Source organism: Vicugna pacos, chromosome 3, assembly GCF_048564905.1.
Source record: "Vicugna pacos chromosome 3, VicPac4, whole genome shotgun sequence".
Lineage (NCBI taxonomy): Eukaryota > Metazoa > Chordata > Mammalia > Artiodactyla > Camelidae > Vicugna > Vicugna pacos.
The window spans coordinates 95,819,765-95,838,434 of record NC_132989.1 but is presented as its reverse complement, the minus strand read 5'-3'; the positions used below and the strand labels follow the sequence as shown (position 1 = coordinate 95,838,434).

Below are 18,670 nucleotides of genomic sequence, written 5' to 3'. Positions count from 1 at the left end.
GCCTGTGGAGGATGCTTGGAGGGAACAAACTAGAGGCATCGTTGTCCACAGCTCACTGGCGGCAGCTGATCAGATTTCAGGAGTGGGGGTTGGCCTAAGCAAGCACCTGCCACCGAGTTGGCCCCAGTGACTTACCAGATGTTAAGGGAGAGCTTCCTGCTGGGTGGGGGAGGAAGTATTTCTAGCAGCTGTGCCAATTTTTTCTTTTTAATCATCGCACGATCTGTTTAACGAACCTAGAGCAATCAAAAACTATGGTCCTCCCGGAGCCACTCCATACGTCTAACATTTCCTCCCTATATTTTTAACCATCAGATACCATGTATTTGAAAATTTTAGGGAGGAATTTAATTCCACCTGAGAAAGAAGAAGCAAATATGAGAATATAATCATTTGAAGATGAAACATTTCAATGAAAACCATATACAAGAGACAGTTTTGTGCTTGAATTTAGGAAGAAAGAACAAAAGTTTAAAAAAATAATGATAAAATTGTAAATATACGCATACATGGAGGGAGAGAGAAAAGAGAAACCGGTAAACATAAAAGAGCCACTAAACCAGCACTCCTTGCTGCAACCAGGTTTTGCTGAAGAAAGAAACACCAAACAGACAATTCAAAACCCTAGAGTTTAAGCTACACTTTTTCTTGTTTCTGTTACTGTGAACCGAATGTAATCCCTAAGGGTTTGCCATGTACGGGTGTTCTCTACTACGTGGGGGTGACAGATGGAATGTTTAGTAAATCAAGAGTTCAAGGCAGGGCCGTAGCCACCGGACCTGAGGCCCCCACGCCTTCCTTGCACGCAGGTTCCATTCCTCCACTTAGGTCTCCGTGGCCCCACTCATTCCAGCGGGAATCTTGAGGAGGGGAGTGTGAAGTGTGGGACACAAACGGCGTCAGCAGGGGACCAAAGGCAGGCTCCTGCCTGACCGGCAAAGGGGGTGCTCTGTGCGGGAGGGGACTCGGGGCACAGACCAACGATGGCGGCCTGGGAGGGGCTGTCCCTGCCGACCTGCAGGGCAGGAGCTGGGCATCCTGAGCTGTGTGAGGTAGGATGAAAAGGAGATGCAAGAGGGAAGAACTGACTAAATAGTTACGTGAGTTTCGTGAAAAGTGAAAGAAGGAGAAGCTGGGAAAGAGGCTGAGAAGCCTTCCGGGCAGGGAGGAGGAGCCGGCAGAGCGCTGCGCGCCGGGACCGCCAGGCAGGAGGAGGGGCTGCGCCTGAGGGCGGGGCTCCGCTGGGCGGGGCAAACCCGCGGCCCGAGACCGGGCTCCGAGGCGCGGAAGTCGGACACGGGCGGCTAGAAGCTCAAGGCGGGGGTGGGGAGTAGGGAAGGGGGAGTTACTGTTTAATGCGTGCAGAGTTTTAGTTTCAAAAAATGAGAAAAGCTCCGGACGTGGTTGGGAGTGATAGTTGCACAACAATGTGAAAGCACTTAATGCCACTGAACCGTCACTTAATGATCAAAAAGGAAAATGTTATGGGATGTATATTTAACTACAATTTTTTCAAAAGCAGTACGGGTTCACCCTCAGGATTTCTAAACAGAGGCAGAAAAGAGTGGAGAGCAATTAATGTGCCATCTTTAAGTAGAGGCGAGGGGAGGACACCAGGGGTGGACAGTGCTGAGGGAGGCCTTCAGAGAGCCAGGGGCTCCCCAACAATGCCCCCAAGACTGCAGTTGGCATCAGGCCTTCTTCAGCTTCCTGGACCCGCACAGCCACCTGGCCACCAGGCCCAGCAGCTTCCCACAGAGCCACGCGGTGCCCAGGGTGGCCACCAGCAGGAACAAGAGGACGTCGAGCAGGTACTGCTCATACCACGGCTGCTGGAGGGCGTGGGGCTTGAGGTGCGCCGCACCCCCTGTCTGGAGGATGTGGTCGATCCAGCCCACCAGCCGCTGGGCGGGGGTCAGGGGGTGGGAACGCCTGATGATGCTGGCGGCCACCACAGCAGATTTGTACCTGTTGGCAGAGACACGGGTCAGGTGTTTACTCAAGTGGCCTCAGAAGTCTTAGAGACCTTGTATCTCTCTGGGACTGGGACTGGGACTGGGCATTTCTGCTTTTACAAACATCTTCCCACGTGAATATGCTGTGCAGCCATATGACCGAATCACTGAGGTAGGAGATGAACTGCGCAGATCAGTGACTAAGAATATTGTGAGATGTGGGAGGAAGCACGCTGCTTGCTGCATTGGGTGTGGTGGCCACTTACCTTCCCATTCTGCCTCTACTTCTGATGCCAGAGGCTTCTCCCAGCTTCTCCACTCTGGCCTCCAGATGTGCCACCTCCCTCTGCTAGACCCTGGCTGCCTACTCGTGTTCTTCCTTTCCCTACTGCTTCTGGTCTGACTTTGGAAGACACCCGAGTGCCCATGTCTCCATGGACCTAAATGACGAGAGGGTCTAGGATGGTCCTGGCTCTAGGTCAGGATTTCAAAAATGAAAGCTATTTCCAGCAACACCATGGGCATGAGCACAGCACAGGGAGAGCTGGCTGTCTCAGAGGCTGTGAACACAGTTTCAGGACAGTGAGCTCTAGGAAGGACAGGGGAGTGTATTCAGTAAACAGCTGGCTTTCATTTCATGGATGTCTAAGCATTCCTGAAAAACACCACGCTCCTTTCCTTTCTTACCTCACACACACACACACTTTTCACCATACACACAAAAGACTGCCTTTCAAGCGCCAAGAGCTGTTGGTTGGACCTTGCCACTGTTCAGCTGGGTCCCCTTGACAAGTTCTTACTGATACCTGCATGCAAAGATCCATGCTTAGTGCTAAAACTGCTAACATATAAAAGTGCACACGTATTATTCTGTGTCCTGGAAGTTTCAGCTTTTACTGAAAAAAGACCCATGTGGTGCCCATCGTGGTTTATGTCTTCATTCAGTGTAAGTAACCACAAGCCCAGAGAACAGAATACCTCTTGTCTTCCATGACTTGCTTCATCTTTAGAGCTAGTGTCTCAGCCTTCAACTGCTTTAACCGGATAGAGACTCCAAAATTTCTGGCTTCAACTCGGAGCATATTTTCATACTGGTCTCCAAGGATAGGAATCCCCACCATGGGCACACCATGTTGGATGGCCTCCATGACACTATTCATCCCACCATGGGTGACAAAAAGTCGGATGTGAGGGTGACCTGTTGCAAATAAGAAAAAGAGCAGAATATTTCAGGATGAAGTTTCAGGACACCAGGATAAGCAGAAAAGGCAAAAGAAAATACCAAGGAAAGTTTAAGGGGTGCTAGAGCCATTGTAAAAGATGATTTTGCTTGCTACACAGCCAAGGATTCCAAGACTTGCCTCTGTATAGAGACTCCTTGCCTCAGCCAAAACCCAGAGGAGGCTCAGAACCCAGGGAGTTCTGTTGAGAATAGTTCTAAGCAAGGCATATACCCACCCATCCCTCCTTCTATCTCCCCAATGCCTCTCTTTGCTTCTCTCATCTGTTTTCTCTTTGTGTTCCCCTATGTCTGTCTCTCTCTGAGCAAACTTTTCTCACCCAACAATTAAAAGCCATCTTCTCTGAATTCCTGATACATTCATTGACATCAAAACTCATGTAGCACTCATAAAACTGACACTGTATGTATTGTCTTTTTAAATATATGAGAAACCCCTTGAAAGCAAAGACTGGATTCTACACCTCAGTATTGCAAGTCCAGCCTCTCCATCCCATCCTTATTTAGAGCTAAGTAAAATGATTGTTGATGGTGAAGAGTTCAGCTTGTGTCAGTCAACTGGGTTATGCATCACAGCCTCCTGGTTTCTTCTTTGAAATGAGAATCATATTCCACAGCCCAGACTTAAAGAAATGCATTTGTAGAAGTGGAAACAGGAATCTGTTTTTTTTTTAATTCTACAGATTATTTTGTCATAGTCTTGGTTACCAGCCTCTGATCCAGTCAGTGGCTATGGCAGTGAGGGGTACCTAAGAAGCAGCTCTGGGCAAAGATAATCTGTTGAGGGGAGGAAATCCTCTGGTATCAGAGACTCAGTCTGCCAAATAACTGGCTATGAGGTTGCTCAGCTTGGCATTCAGGTATATTAGCATCAATGCCGTGAATGTATGAGTTGCTCACACCTTAATAGTTAAGGAAGATGTACTGAAATGTGAGTGTGTCTGTGTGTGAGTGTGTATGGGAACATGGATGAACAGGTGCTCATGAAGCCACCAAATAGAGTGGCAATGTGCCCCCTGGTATGTGTTCTCAGAAATCACAGGTTGTTTAGGATTACTTTTGGGTGACCTCACCCAAGACCAAAGGCAGTAGGTCAATGTGACTTTGATGGCTGTAGATATCAGGCCTCAGATAGAAAAGAATGAAGGGGAGATTGCGGTTGTGGCATGTGGTCTCATAGGAAGTATAGTCTGATTCCCTAAGAGCTCCAACTGGCTGCCCAACTCCTGCCCTCTAAAGAATTACCTTGTGCTGATGAAGTGATCCAGCTAGAGATCAGAGACTTAATGAGCCCAAGGACGTGTAAATGAGAAGAAAGAAGCAATTCTGGGCAGTCCTTACCCAGGAGGTCATTCTGAGGAAGCCAGTCCACGAGTTTCACATTTGCTGCCAATTTGATGTCTTTGGGCCAATGGGAAGCTTTATACTTCCATATCACCCCTTGAGGGAGTCTAGCAAAGGCAGCATTCATCTCCTTGGGGACTTCCTGGGACCGAATGACGCTCACCATGGAGCCCAGGGTCACAAGGACAAAACCAGAGTCTCCAAACTTGGCGATGAAATTCTCAAATTCCTGGAGAGAGGTAAGAAAGGAAAGGAGCGTGGTGTTTTTCAGGAATGCTTAGACAGCCATGAAATGAAAGCCAGCTGTTTACTGAATACACTCCCCTGTCCTTCCTAGAGCTCACTGTCCTGAAACTGTGTTCACAGCCTCTGAGACAGCCAGCTCTCCCTGTGCTGTGCTCATGCCCATCGTGTTGCTGGAAATAGCTTTCATTTTTGAAATCCTGACCTAGAGCCAGGACCATCCTAGACCCTCTCGTCATTTAGGTCCATGGAGACATGGGCACTCGGGTGTCTTCCAAAGTCAGACCAGAAGCAGTAGGGAAAGGAAGAACACGAGTAGGCAGCCACGGTCTAGCAGAGGGAGGTGGCACATCTGGAGGCCAGAGTGGAGAAGCTGGGAGAAGCCTCTGGCATCAGAAGTAGAGGCAGAATGGGAAGGTAAGCGGCCACCACACCCACTGCAGCAAGCAGCGTGCTTCCTCCCACATCTCACAATATTCTTAGTCACTGATCTGCACAGTTCATCTCCTACCTCAGTGATTCGGTCATATGGCTGCACAGCATATTCACGTGGGAAGATGTTTGTAAAAGCAGAAATGCCCAGTCCCAGTCCCAGACCTGGACAGCTTATTTTTTCAAGTCCCCCAGGCAGTTCTGAAGGACAGTTGTGACCTAATGTTGTCATCTTGGCTTTAACACATTTTGTCAGTTCTTCCAAATACTTCTCTGGATCCTGACTCTCTCTGGACTTCTGTGGCTCCCTGAACCCCAGCTCCTAGACCTTTACCCTATTGGGTTGGTTCCATCTCCCATAACACTGCCTGATTTACCATCTTAAAGGACCAGTTTGACAACAGCATTGTCATCCTGTTATAATTTAAAAGCAATGTAAAACCATTACATAAAAATTGGAAAATGCAGAGGAGAAAATGTTTTGAATAAAGCCTCTGTTATCTCACAACCATTACAATCCTTACTCCCAATATGCCCTTGCTTAACAACTCCCTCCCCCTGCCCTGTGGCCAAGGCTGGCCTGCCCTCCTGTCAATGAAGCTTCCACCAGCCTGGCTGTGTTTGTACGACTGCATCTTCCACTCCCTCATCCAGCCAGCATCACCCAGGGAACCCAGAAACATCTCACATCTATCTTCACACTTTGGGGCCCCTGTTATCTCCATCCAGAACATATTCCCTCCCAGCTCCATTCAAAAAAAATCCTGCCATCAACTCAGAGTCCATCTAGCCCGTGGATCGCTCCCCAGCTCTTCCTGCTCACTCAATGCAAGGTCAGTAGCTCAGGCCAAATCAGGGCTCTTTCTGGCTCTGAAATAAATGGTAGTGGGAGAGCCATGTGTACCACCTGAGCCTCTGTCCCCGCATTTATAAAAGTGCAGGTCATCATACTTCCCTCTGGGTGGCAAGAGAGTGAAAAAGATAAATTCCACAAAATTGCAAGCCTGTGAGGATAGGTAAGAGGCAGGCAATTCATCTTAGCTTTCCTTCCATTTTGAAAACTTCTGCAGCAGTGGTTCTGAGTCTTATGTATTCAAATGGATTGGACAGTTTTGCAATTTACAATGCCCAGGCCTGACCCCAGATCAGTCACATCAGGAGGCCTAGGTGGAGTTAAGGACCAGGGCTCTACAGTCTGGGGATGCTGGAGACAATGCCTGCATTCTCACTATGGGTCCCGCACAGTCCCGCCTTGATCACACCCTGTCTCACAGTGTTGTGTGTTTCTCCATCAGTAACTCATCCCCTTAACAATTCTTGCATGATATGATCACGCACAATGAAAATGTAAACATCAACTTACCACAAGGCTTATCCAACCAGGGCCAGGACTGCAGTGAGGCGAGAGAGGGCCCCGGGTATAGTATTTAAGGAGGTCAATCTCAGAATTGTCTAAGTCCTAACTCTGCGCTCGCATGACAGTGAAAGTCAGTACTTCCTGTAAAAGTGTGGCCTGGTGTCTCACTTAACTCACCTTGTACCCAGGATCCCAGTGGCGGGGACAGCCACCAGCTCTGCCCCGAGGACCTCTGCGTGAAATCCATATCAAGGGCTCAAACTTGACTTACCTGTGGCACTGGTTTAATAGGTTTGGCCAATAAGCCTCCAACATACACAGTGTTGGGAAGCAGAGGCCGAGCAAATTCAAAGGCAAAGTCGGAGTTAACAAACCACAGCTCTGCTTTCTTTAGGAGATGAGACAAAACTGGCCTTGGGCCTTCTGGGAAATGCTCCTTGATGGTCTTGTCAAAGGCAGAATGGATTCGCCGTTGCCTCATGCAGAAATTAAAGAACATCAGGAAATTCTTTACTCGGCCCCAGAAGTCCATGCGGTCAGTTAACAAGGAATGGAATACGGGTACATAAGACAGGGGGCTTGGTGGCCCGAAGTCCACAGTGCCAAATGAGGTAGGGAGAAAGGACACAAATGGCCTCCCAAGCTTCTCAGCAACCAGGAAAGGACAGTAGTCAAAAGTTTCAACTACCACCAAGTCGAAGTTCTCATTCTTTAAAGAATTCATGATATCATGTCTCCTGAGCAAATGACTGCACTGAAGCCCTAGTTGTTCCAAAATATTGAAATAGTGCTCAAATGTGCTTCTGTAAGAAAAAATAATAATAAATGATAAATATTCATTGGAGGTGTTAATACCACAATACATAAAAGAATCTTGGGCTACAAAGGAAATATCCTAGGAAAGACAGACCACACCTAGCGGTATCCATCTTAGTCGACCACTGTTCATAGATCGGTACCCTCTTTCCGGTCACTCTGGGCAGATGTTTTCTCTCGAGAAGGTCCCCTTCCTTCTCTCTCCCTTCCCTTGCTTATCCAAATCCCCAGCACTGTCTGTGCCAGCTCTTAGAAAATATATGTTTGAATTCTCAATTCCTGAAATTCACGGGCACAGATGAATTATGCCAACTGAAAACTGATTGCCATCATTGGGACTCTGGGCCCGTGGCAGACCTCACAGATCTCTTTCTACTTGATAAATTCTGTGATGTTCTCTTTAAACTTCATTTACATACTGAACTTTTCTTTATGAATGGTTTTCTTGTTCACTTAGCAAAACTGTGGAAGTCACTTGGTGGCACCATCCCATACATATTGACAATATAGGCTATTTTTTAAAAAATTACTGTGTAATCATGTATGGCAGATTTCCTCACCCAAGGGAATCTTTGGTCATATTAGAACTCAAAATCTCAGCTTAAAGTGGGAATTTCAGGTTTCTATGCCCACAGATTAAGCAAAGAAAAAAATCCTGATTTTGAAACATGTTAGTCTTTCCACTTCAATGCAGGCTGAGGCATCCAGAGAAGATAATGGCAAAGCTTACTGACATGTAATGAATACATTGCCTGTGGGATTATTCTAGGAACCTGTCTTCCTGCAATGCTTTCCCATCACTGCCTGGATAGAATATGGCTGTTTCCTGTTTGTACAACATATGGGGAAATAGATGAGGATAGCCATCTGCACTTTAAGGTACCAGAGCTAACAAATGCAAGGACTCAAGACATCAGAGGTCTCCGGGCTACCTGAAGGACCAAGAGGACCAGTATTCTGGCATAGCTATAACTGTCCACCACTGCACTGTTGCGCCTCAGACAGAGAAGGTCCAGAGACTGAGACATCATTTTCAATATGCGGGTCTCTATCTAATTCTTAGGGTTAACTTCAAGTCACACAATGGGAGTGACCAGCTCAAATCATCTTCTACAGTGTATTTTTAAGGATTTCACATAACAAAGGAGTGGTTACCAAAATTTTGGGATAATTTCACTAATGCTATAAAAATCCTAGATATAGCTCATTAATCATAGTCAAAATTTAGCTAATAAATAGAAAAAATTTCAAGAATGCATGGTTACCTATATCTGTCCTCAAAAATATTAAATTGGGGAGAGTAGACAAATCATATACTTACAGTATATAACTAACATCATGAGACAATATACATTAAGTGTCAGACGTAGGTTAGATCAGACCTATACCAGAGGGACTGTGGTCTTCCAGTTTGAGTGAGGAATGGAGGCTTTCTGGAAATAGCCAGATTTGAGCAGTTACCTTGGTTAGCAAGTAGATTTTCAAGAAAAAAAGAAGGAATGGGTCTTCTGTCATTAACCAAGATAGACATGGATCTCTTCTGCCTTTCCACTTTTATGTCTAAGATTAAGGAATTACATGTTCCTTTCCACTCCAGATGAAACAAAAAGAGAGCCAGCTGGAGACTGGCACTTGCCAAATGTCTCTACAAGGAATGAATCACGCTGGCCCTTGCCATCTACCTCTACAGGGATTGGATCATGAGCTGCTGCACACACCCTGAAAGGCGTTCAGGGTGGAGATCAGGAATGAGGTGCTCTGTGCTCTGGGAAACTGGCAGAACAGGCCTTCAGGTCGTTAGATAGTTTCCAGAGGAGATTTTAGGTGTCAAAATTCTTGCATCATCTCATAGCTAGAAAATCACTAAAATCATCAACGGAGCCCTCTGTTCCTCACGACTAGCAGCAACCTCCTGCAAAAAAAGTGTCTTTGATTGCATGTACCCCCCTTCACCGAAATCACACATATACTGACCTTCCCCCTACCTCTTGGAGCAGTTCCTCAGAGCTGTCTGAAATGCTGTCTCCCAGGCTACAGTCCTCATTTTGCCCCAAATAAAACTTGACTCACAACTCTCACAGTGTGCATGTTTTTTTTTAGTCGACAGGAATCAGCTTCATGTCTTATTTTGCACAAGGTTGATTGCTTTTTAAAAGGGCTTTACATGGCCAGATGTTCAACTTCTACAAAACCATTGTTTAAAAGTCTCCCCTAGATACATGTGAGGATAAAGGAAGAAAAATAAGTGGAAAAGGTATCTTTAATTTAGCTACCAACAATGAGAGGTTGAGGTGCCTATGCTTCTGTGTTGCGAGAATATAGACAAAAATTGTAAGTGAAGTGTTGCGAAGAAGTCCCAGGAGAAGCTACCCCCAACTTGCTACACAAGTACCTTTGTGTTTACAATGGAAGAGAGAAAAAACAGAGCAAGAAAAATCTCCAGTGGCTGGAACGGATGATTTGGTGTGAAACACTTGTTTACCCAACTATTCACCCATCATCCAGCCCCACCTCCATCCGTCTCTCCCTTCATCCAACCATCCCTTTGTCAAATCCTCAGTACAAGCATTCACCCATTCACTTATATTACCAACATTTTGACTCCTTAGTTCAAAAATTTAAAACATTACCTGCCTCCCAAAGTTTCTTCCATAAAGAAATCAAAGGACTTCTTAAATTCCTTGTTAAAATCTTCAGGTAGAAGCCAGTTAATGACATTGTATGATTTCTCACCCTCTTTAAAACCTAAGAAAGCACCAATGGGTTAAGTAAGATAAATATGCCACACAACATGGATTAGCAGCGCGATAATACCGACATTTGATTATGGCCATAATTTTGTATTTATCTGAATCTTTGTCTTTTGAACTATTTTTGTTCCGTCTGGTTGCTTTCTCATTCGATCCCGTATACTGAAAGTGTTTATTGAGAACCTTCCAATAATTCAGGAATGCTTTTCTATTTAAAGCTATGGAAACTTTCATTTAAAGCTTTCATTGAATGTATAGCTATTTGTCTTATTTTACTGAAGAGAAAACAAAGTTAATTAGTTTAAGACAATTTGTCAAGGTTGATTCCAGAGTCTCTGCTCTTTCTGTTTTAGAAAAATTCAACTTCATTATTTAAAGTGATACATCCAAATAGTTTTGTGATTCAGTGAAAAATACTGAATGGCTTCATTAAAATAGTAGTCTTCTGCACTGCTACTCGCCAACTTGACTTCTTCCCAATGACCATGTGTAATAAAAAGTCTGAGTCTATTTTTGATGTTTGACTGCTGGCAGGCTTCAAGCCCTACCTCCCTTTCCCTCTTCTGTGTCTAATTTGGGCAAAGTGATAAGAAAGTCCACATGCTCCCTCCTCTGGCCCTAAGTGGAAGTTTCAAACCATGCAAGTTAAGACAATAGGGGGAAGCCTAACTATACCCCAACCCCTTACCCACAGTAAAAACTAAAGCTAGTTATCCCTCCCTACTCTACACAGCTATTTTTTAGGTGCTTGAGAACCTGCCTTGTTCTTCCCAAAATAAGGCCATATTATTTGAATAATAAACCTTTCATACTCTTAATACGTGTGTGCCTACATCAGTCATGACATCCAATCAGCTCTGTGTAGGAATTGTGAACAGATTAATGGTGGGACTACACATCACAGCTCCCATACCCAATCTTAGTGAAATAACCGACTCTATTCAAGGATCTACTGGGAAATACTTGGCAGTCATTGATTTGGCTAACCCTAACCCTACCCTAACCCATGGTAACCACAAATCAAAAACTTATGATACATATAGAGCAAAAAGGAGAGAGAAAGGAACACAAGCGTACTACTAAAGAAATCATCAAACCACAAGGGAAGACTAAAGAAGAAAAGAACAGAGAAGCACCACAAAAACAACCAAAAAACAAGTAACAGAATGGCAATAAATACCGACCAATAATCACTTTAAATGCCAATCAAAAGACATAGGGTGGCTATTGGATTAAAGAAACAAGACCCATCTACAAGCTGCCCACAAGAGACGCACTTGAGAACTAAGACACACACAGACTGCAAGTGAGGGGGTGGGAAAAGATATTTCATGCGAATGGACATGACAAGCAAGCTGAGTAACACTACTCACACTACTCATACAGGACAAAATCGACTTTGTAACAAAGTCTATAACAAAAGACAAAGAAGGGCATTATATAATGATAAAAGGATCAACACAAGAATAGGATATAACCTTAATTAACATACATTAACCTAATATAGGAGCACCTAAATATATAAAGACAATATTGAGGAGGGAGATCAAGATGGGGGAGTAAGAGGATGTAGAGCTCACCTCCCCCCACAAACACATCAAAAATATATATATACATACATGTGGAACAAGTCTCGTGAAAAACTAACCAAACTAGTAGAAGGACTTCTATACAATCAAAGACATAAGAAGGAGACACACATCGTCAGGTAGGACAGGAAGGAAAGCCCCACGTTCGCATCTGTGCCCCGGGAGGGAACTCAGAGGAAACAGGAGATTGCACAGGTGGACACTCACCCTCAGGAGCGAGCAAGTCAAGCCACAGACTGGGTGTCCCAGCCCTAATGTCCTATGCATAGGAGAAAAGTCCTCCCCTCCGCCCCGGCTGCTTGGAGAGCCTCTGGGACATACATAAAGGCTGGAAAAACCTAGCCTCCACTTGTGAGCAGTGTCCAGGTGCTGGCTGGCCCCAGACAGGGTGGACAGAGGTCTGCCCTAGCGGCCGCCACCGTGCTGCACTCTGAGTCTGAGCCGAGCACACACCCAGCCTCACTCACTCCACACCACAGCCTGGCACTGGATCTAGGGTGGCCAGGATCTGGGAAAAGACTCAGTCTAGGGATGCAGAGGTGACCCAGGACCCCAGGATGTGGCCCAGGTGGGGAAGCAGTAGCCACTGTTGGTGCTTACTCAGATGGCACACCAGAAGCAGCCCAGACTTCTGACGGCAGCGTGGCCACTTGAACTCCCACAACCACCATGCCATGCTCTCCAGTCCCAGTCAAGCAATTGCTCTGGCCCCGCCCACTCCACACCAGCAGCCTCGCACTAGATCTGAGGCAGCCACAGGAGGGGAACAGACAGGATCCTGGCTGCATCTAGGCGGAGCTGCAGACCCCCAAGCAGGCAGTGCATCAGATCTCTGTAAGCACCCAAGCCCCACTTGCTTCGACACTCCCCTTCTTTGGGGTAAAGGCCCCAGTGTGAGAAGAAGGAAAAACACACGCTTACAGAGAACAGAGCCAGCATAACTGACCCTTAAGGATTCCCCACTAACAACTTGAGAGTAAACCCCATTCCTGACAGGCAAGTAATGGCCACTGAGCAGAGAGGAAGTCCCATCTCACACCCTGTACAGCCTCCTCCAACACCAGCTCTTTCTCTACCAAGGTGATGACCATCAGCACACCTGGAGGAAAGACATGACTGGCCTCCACATCAAATCCAGCCCTCCCATCAAAGGCACTGGCACATTTGGTACCTAGGGATGCTCCCACAAGAGATCAGCTCTTCAAGACCATGATTCATAGAGACAGAGAAAGTTAAGTAAAATGAAAAGGCAGACAAACTACTCTCAATTGAAAAGCAAGAGAAAACCCCTGAAAAAATAATGAAACAGGGATAAATAATCTGCCAGACAATGAATTCAAAATGTTGGTAATAAAAATGCTAACTGAATTAGGAAAGAGAATTGATCTAAGCACAGATTATTTGAACAAGGAACTAGGGTTAAGGTTATAATATAATATAATATAATATAATATAAAGAAAACTCAATCAAAAATAGAGAATTCAATATCTGAGTTTTTTTTTTAAGCCCTCTAGAAGCAGTAAGTAGCAGACTAAATGACAAAGAAGAACATGTAAAGTGATCTGGAAGATAGAATAATGGAAATCATCCAATCAGAGCAGCAGACAGAAAGACAAATTGAAAAAAAAAGCAACATATGTGATCTATGGGATAATATTAACCATGCCAACGTTTGCATTATAAGGGTTCTAGAAGAGAGAGAAAAGGGCATTGAAAATGCATTTGAAGAAACTATGGCTGAAAACTTTCCAAACCTAAAGAAGGAAAAGATATCCAGGTACAGGAAGCACAGAGGGTCCTAAACAAGATAAACCCAAACAGACCCACACCAAGATATATCATAATTGAAATGGCAAAAGTGAAAGATAAAGAGAGAATTCTAAAGGCAGTAAGAACAAAAACAAGTCACATACAAAGGAATGCCCATATCAGCTGATTTCTCTGCAGAAACTTTGCAGGTCAGAAGGGAGTGGCATGATATATTCAAACTGCTGAAACAGAAAAGCCTCTGCAACCTAGGACCCTCTCTGAAGCAAGATTATCATTTAGAACAGAAGGAGAGATAAACATCTTCTCAGGCAGGCAAAAACAAAAAGAATTCAGCAATACTAAACTTACCCTAAAACACTGAAGGGTGTTCTCTAAATGGTAAAAAATAACTTATAGGAAAGGGAAAATCCCATTAGGAAAGGCAAATATAGACTAAGGATTGAAGGTCAGCTTCCTCAGTGCACTGATGCCATTTCTTTATTAAAGGTGTTAATAAATAAATGAGATGGGGAAACATACTCAGATTAGGAGTTAATAAATGGCTCAAACATTTCAATACACTGAAATAAGCATCAGGTCAGAAATAATAACCTAACCATGTATTTCCCTGTTTTGCAGGTGTCTAGCCTAGATCTGCTACTCAAGTGAAGAAGGAATATAGTGTTTCAAAGCCTCGGGAATGCCCACGATTAGGGAATATTGAAAGAAACTCTAGGCACTTAAACCTGGAACCTAAGAATAAAATGGAAAGGATCCATAAGCTCCCTGAATTGTTTATAGATTTGGGCGTACATTTATTGGCTAAAGGGGTAAAAGATAGTTTCAGTAATTTCTCAATGTTCATGCCAAAATTATTTTTAACCTAAAAATTTAATTTAACTTAATTTAATTAAAAATTTTAATTAGATTAAACTGTAATTCTTAAAATTAAATTTTAATACACTACAGTTATTTCATCAGATCTGCTGTCGAGGAAGATGCAAGAGGATACAAATATAAAACATGCTCAGTGAAGAAAACAGAACTTAATCTAGAAGGTGTTTGAAATGGTTTTAAGTAGGGACTCAAACAGATATTTGTACACCAATATTCATAGCAGCATTATTCACATATCCAAAAGATGGAAACAACAGAAATGTCCATCAACAGGTGAACAGACAAAATGTGATATATACATACAATGGAACGTTATTCAGCCTTAAAAAGTAATGCAGTTAGGACACATGTTACAACATGAATGAGCCTAAAAGACATTATTCCAGGTGAAATATGCAAGATACAAAAGGACAAATATTTTATGATTTCATCTATGTGATGTACCTAGAATAGTCAAATTATTAGAGAAGTAAATTGTCTTTACCAGGGGCTTGGGCAATGAGTACTGGGCAGTTACTGTTTAATGGGTACAGAGTTCCAGTTTCAGATGATGAAAAAGTTCTGGAGGTGGATGGCAGAGATAGTTGCACAGCCACGTGAATGTACTTAAAGTCACTAAACTGTACACAAAAATGGTTACAGTCAATTTCATTTATGTATATTTTGCCACAATTAAAAAAAACTTAAATTTCAATGGAAAAAAATTATTTTAACAATCTGAACAATTACAAAGCCTTCAAAGTTTTGTAACTTCTCAGAATTTTGTTCCTCAAAGATGCTGCTTAATAATGGATTTTTTTAAAGTCAAAGCCTGAGCAATACTTCAAATTGAGCAATCCAGAGCTTAAAGTCCTAAATCCACTCAATGCTGTTATTAACCTGCCACGTGACTTTGAGTTAATCATTTGCGTTCTCAGAGCTGCCATTTCCTTCTCTGACAACAGAGAGGAGTTGATAAAATTTATGAGCTCATTTTTGCTAAATTCTTTAGATTTTAGGCACTTCCTACATCAGTATACACAAACTCATGGGCAGGCACTGATTTTTCAAGAAAACAGATCATCTCAATGATAGATTCTGATCTTAGCTGCACAAATAAGGGACTCCCTGAGAAAGCTTCTTTAAATTTCAGATATCATAAGAGGAGATGTCATTTATGCTATAGAAAAATAAAAGTGATCCTTACCTATTAGAAAGCTCATATATGAATAATACATCTGGTCAACAGATTTTCAAGCCAAATTATAAAGTAGTATTTATCAAAGCAGTCTGTGACAATGTGTTCAGGGTTGCTTGGGATGGAGTAGAAGTCCAGTAAGGGAGGAGAAAATGGGACTACAGAGTGTGGAGTCCTGGTGGACAGAGCCCAGAAGTTTTCCTATACCTTACATAAACACACACACACAAACGCACATATGCACACACACACAAACACATATATGTACACACCCACCCTTTTCATTCTTTCAATCCACTTAGACTTTTGGGGAAGGGTGATTTTTTTTCCTGTGTTATCATATCTTTTTAAAAATGGAAGTATAGTCAATTTACAATATTGTTTTAGTTTTTTAAATAAACTACTTGAAAAGCCCTTCTATGCAAAAGACATTGTTGTTCTTTGCCTGGAATACACCAAATTAAGAGTTCATGAGAAAGGATACCTGATAGCAATAAATTTCCTCTCTGGAGAAACATGGTGACATTATGACCGTGGTCTTGAAGAATCTGAGAGATCCGGTCCATCAGTAGGAAATGGCTTCCACCTAGGAACAATGCACAACTTGCTTTTTATAATGATAAGCGAAGAGGTCCTAAGATTGATGCTGATAAATCCAGGAGGGGGCCAGGTAGGGAAACAGAAAGTTGGTGGGAAGTAGAGGAAATGAGTTTCATCAGTCAGTCTCTCCAGCTCATTTTGAGTGAGCCCTCGCCCACCCACCCAGAGCCTGCTGGCCTGCTGGCCTTGACATGTGGCAAACTGCCATCAAAGAAGTTTCCTTCTTGTGACTCTGGTCTCCTGTCAGTGTGAGAAGCTTTTCATTTTAAGGCCCTAAAGAATTCCTGATCCTAAGGTACACACTCTGCCTTTTAGCCAGGGACTTATGGAGACACTGTGTCCTAAAGAAACAACTACACTGGTGGAAATTTGGGCACAGTCCTATGCATGTGAGTGTGAAGGGTTCCTAATGGACAATCAACTGGAGCTATTTCTGGAATCCTTCTCTCTGGAAATGCATGCTAGAGTAGGAGCCAGAAATATGGGTGCTTGAATGTGAGTCCAAGAAGCAGCCATTGAAGCAGAAGGATGTGGGGCCACCATTTAGAGCCAAAATGCTTGAGATTCAAATGTGTTGGGCAGAAGTTTCTCAGTTAGGGCCTGAATTTTTCACATCCATTAAGACATGCAAGATAACTGTGGGGCCCGTGGGACAGACCTGCAGGACCCTAAATGCATGGGAGACTGGGACATCCCCCATCCTAGGACAATCCTGGGATTCTAAGAGAAGCTTCACCCTTGGGAGAGGCACGTGCTCCATCGCACTAACCTCTTCTCTTAGAACTGCTCCAACACAGGGACTTGGCTTGAATCTAAGGGTCTCAGCAGCAGAGAGGCCAAATCAGGAAAGAAGATAATGGCAAATGACAAGAGTCTGGAGATTGAGGTTAGAGGGGTATAGAGCTAGAGAAACAGTGAGTAGCTAATTTCCAAATTTTTAATATATAGACTTGTATAATCTGCAGTAACAGGAAATAATAAAGTAGAAATCCTCTTGCCCACATTTTAATCCTAAGACCTGGGGGTCAGGAAGAAGGGGTGATGGCGGGTTCACCCAATCGCGGAGGGTCTTGGTGAGCCCCAGCACATTCTGGGGCGCAGGCGTGGCTTCCCGCACTTCACAAACCACACCAGCTCCCTCTCAGAGTCTGCGGAAGGAGAACAGTGTACTTTCACGGCGTGAGGGAGTTCTTTTACATTATCACCACAAACAGTCAGAAAGAAAAAAGATTTCGAATGGAGTTAAAGAGTGATTTTGAAACTCCCCACTGAAAGGTGGGTGACAGCGGAAGCTCGGGGAGAATGGTATTTGGGTAAGAAACCCTGAGTACATATTGGTATGTACCATTAGGGAGGTCTGCTGTGCTCTTGCAATAGGCGCCTCACTTCCCTGACCCTTAGTTTCCTGCTCAGAAAAACATACTGGGAACTGGATTAGATGATCAGTGGTTCCTTCCAGCTCTAAGATACCCAAGTCTCAGTGATCTAAAAGTGGTCTAAGAGAGCCCACAGTGGGTTAAAATAAAGTCTTAGGGAAGACTTTATTACCCTATGATTACCCCTGTATCTTGATACATTCCTGTGGATGAAAACACTCCACTCTCCTAATTGTCATTGAAAACTCTTCCCTGCTCCACCTAGCTCCTATGCAGCCTCAGAAAATTACCAGTGCTGCCCCCAGGAGAACCTTTCCTTGGCCTCTAAGAGGCTGCAAACGCTAGCTAGCCACAATCGTGTGAGCTTCAGAAGTTGTGAGCCTCTGAATTTCCAGCCTGCGCCCTGGAGGAGGAGTCCGGAGGTCTCCTGCACTGGGCTGGATCTCAAACTTCTGGCCCCAGCTCCGCACTATGGAGAGCGTAAACTGAGCAGCAAGAGAGAGGAGAGGGTACTCCTGTTTTCTTCAAACTATCCCGTCTACCTCGGTGGCGGCAGGGCCCCTTTTCTGCCCACACTAAGGGCTCCCACCTTTTCATCCGCCGGCCGACAGGGTAAACAAATCCGCCCAGACTGGAAAAACACATGGACCAAGGGCTGTTTGCCTGAGCCCTGGCGCGGGTGCCTGGGACAGACCTGTCTCTGGATCTTTAGCCGCTCACTCACCCATCAGGGACAGAGTTAGGATTTTGGCGGTCTCTGAAAGCAGGAGCCCAGGCAGTAGGAATCCGACGAGAAGCAGCACCCGCTGTCCCCGCATCCTCGCTCCGTGTTGAAGCTGCGGAGCCGAGCCCTGTGCTGAGCGTCCTGCGCTGAGAGTGTCCTGTGCTCCGCGCCCCGCGTCCCGCGCGCGGGGCGAAGGAAAATGTTGCGCCGGGAACAGAAGGCGCTCAGGCAGTGAAGGAAGGGCGCGGTCTGGAAACTTGGGGAAAGGTAAGAGCTGATCCTGCCCGTCTTCCCTTCTGTTTGTCCCTTCCTGCCCTCCTCCCTCAGGGCGGACACCTTTGGATATTCTGTCCTCATCCTCCCTACATTTGGGTAGCGGAAAGGAGGGGTCAGTGAGTTGATCCTTAACCCATTGCTGTC

General features: G+C 44.6%; 1 protein-coding gene across 2 annotated transcripts; it reads right to left on the bottom strand.

Moving 5' to 3' along the window:
- Window positions 1-964: 964 nt before the first annotated feature.
- On the bottom strand, window positions 965-18,377 carry UGT3A2 (UDP glycosyltransferase family 3 member A2). Of its 2 annotated transcripts, XM_072951185.1 has the most exons (7): window positions 18,251-18,377; window positions 16,035-16,136; window positions 10,018-10,132; window positions 6,843-7,374; window positions 4,537-4,768; window positions 2,934-3,153; window positions 965-1,968 (listed from the first exon to the last, which is right to left on the bottom strand). In XM_072951185.1, the coding sequence occupies exons 1-7, from the start codon at window positions 18,342-18,344 to the stop codon at window positions 1,692-1,694; spliced, it is 1,572 nt and encodes a 523-aa protein (XP_072807286.1). In that variant the 5' UTR covers window positions 18,345-18,377; the 3' UTR covers window positions 965-1,691. The 2 variants fall into 2 exon arrangements, with proteins under 2 accessions (XP_072807286.1, XP_072807289.1); XM_072951188.1 differs by lacking the exon at window positions 16,035-16,136 and having other exon boundaries at window positions 18,251-18,344.
- Between the last annotated feature and the right edge of the window lie 293 nt (window positions 18,378-18,670).

Excerpts from the sequence above, each read along its gene's own strand:
- UGT3A2 (XM_072951185.1), bottom strand. The coding sequence starts at position 18,344 with ATGCGGGGACAGCGGGTGCTGCTTCTCGTCGGATTCCTACTGCCTGGG. Across the intron at positions 16,137-18,250 it reads CCTAACTCTGTCCCTGATGG|GTGGAAGCCATTTCCTACTG; the intron begins GTGAGTGAGCGG and ends CATTGTTCCTAG. Across the intron at positions 4,769-6,842 it reads CTATTAAACCAGTGCCACAG|GAATTTGAGAATTTCATCGC; the intron begins GTAAGTCAAGTT and ends ACCTCTCTCCAG.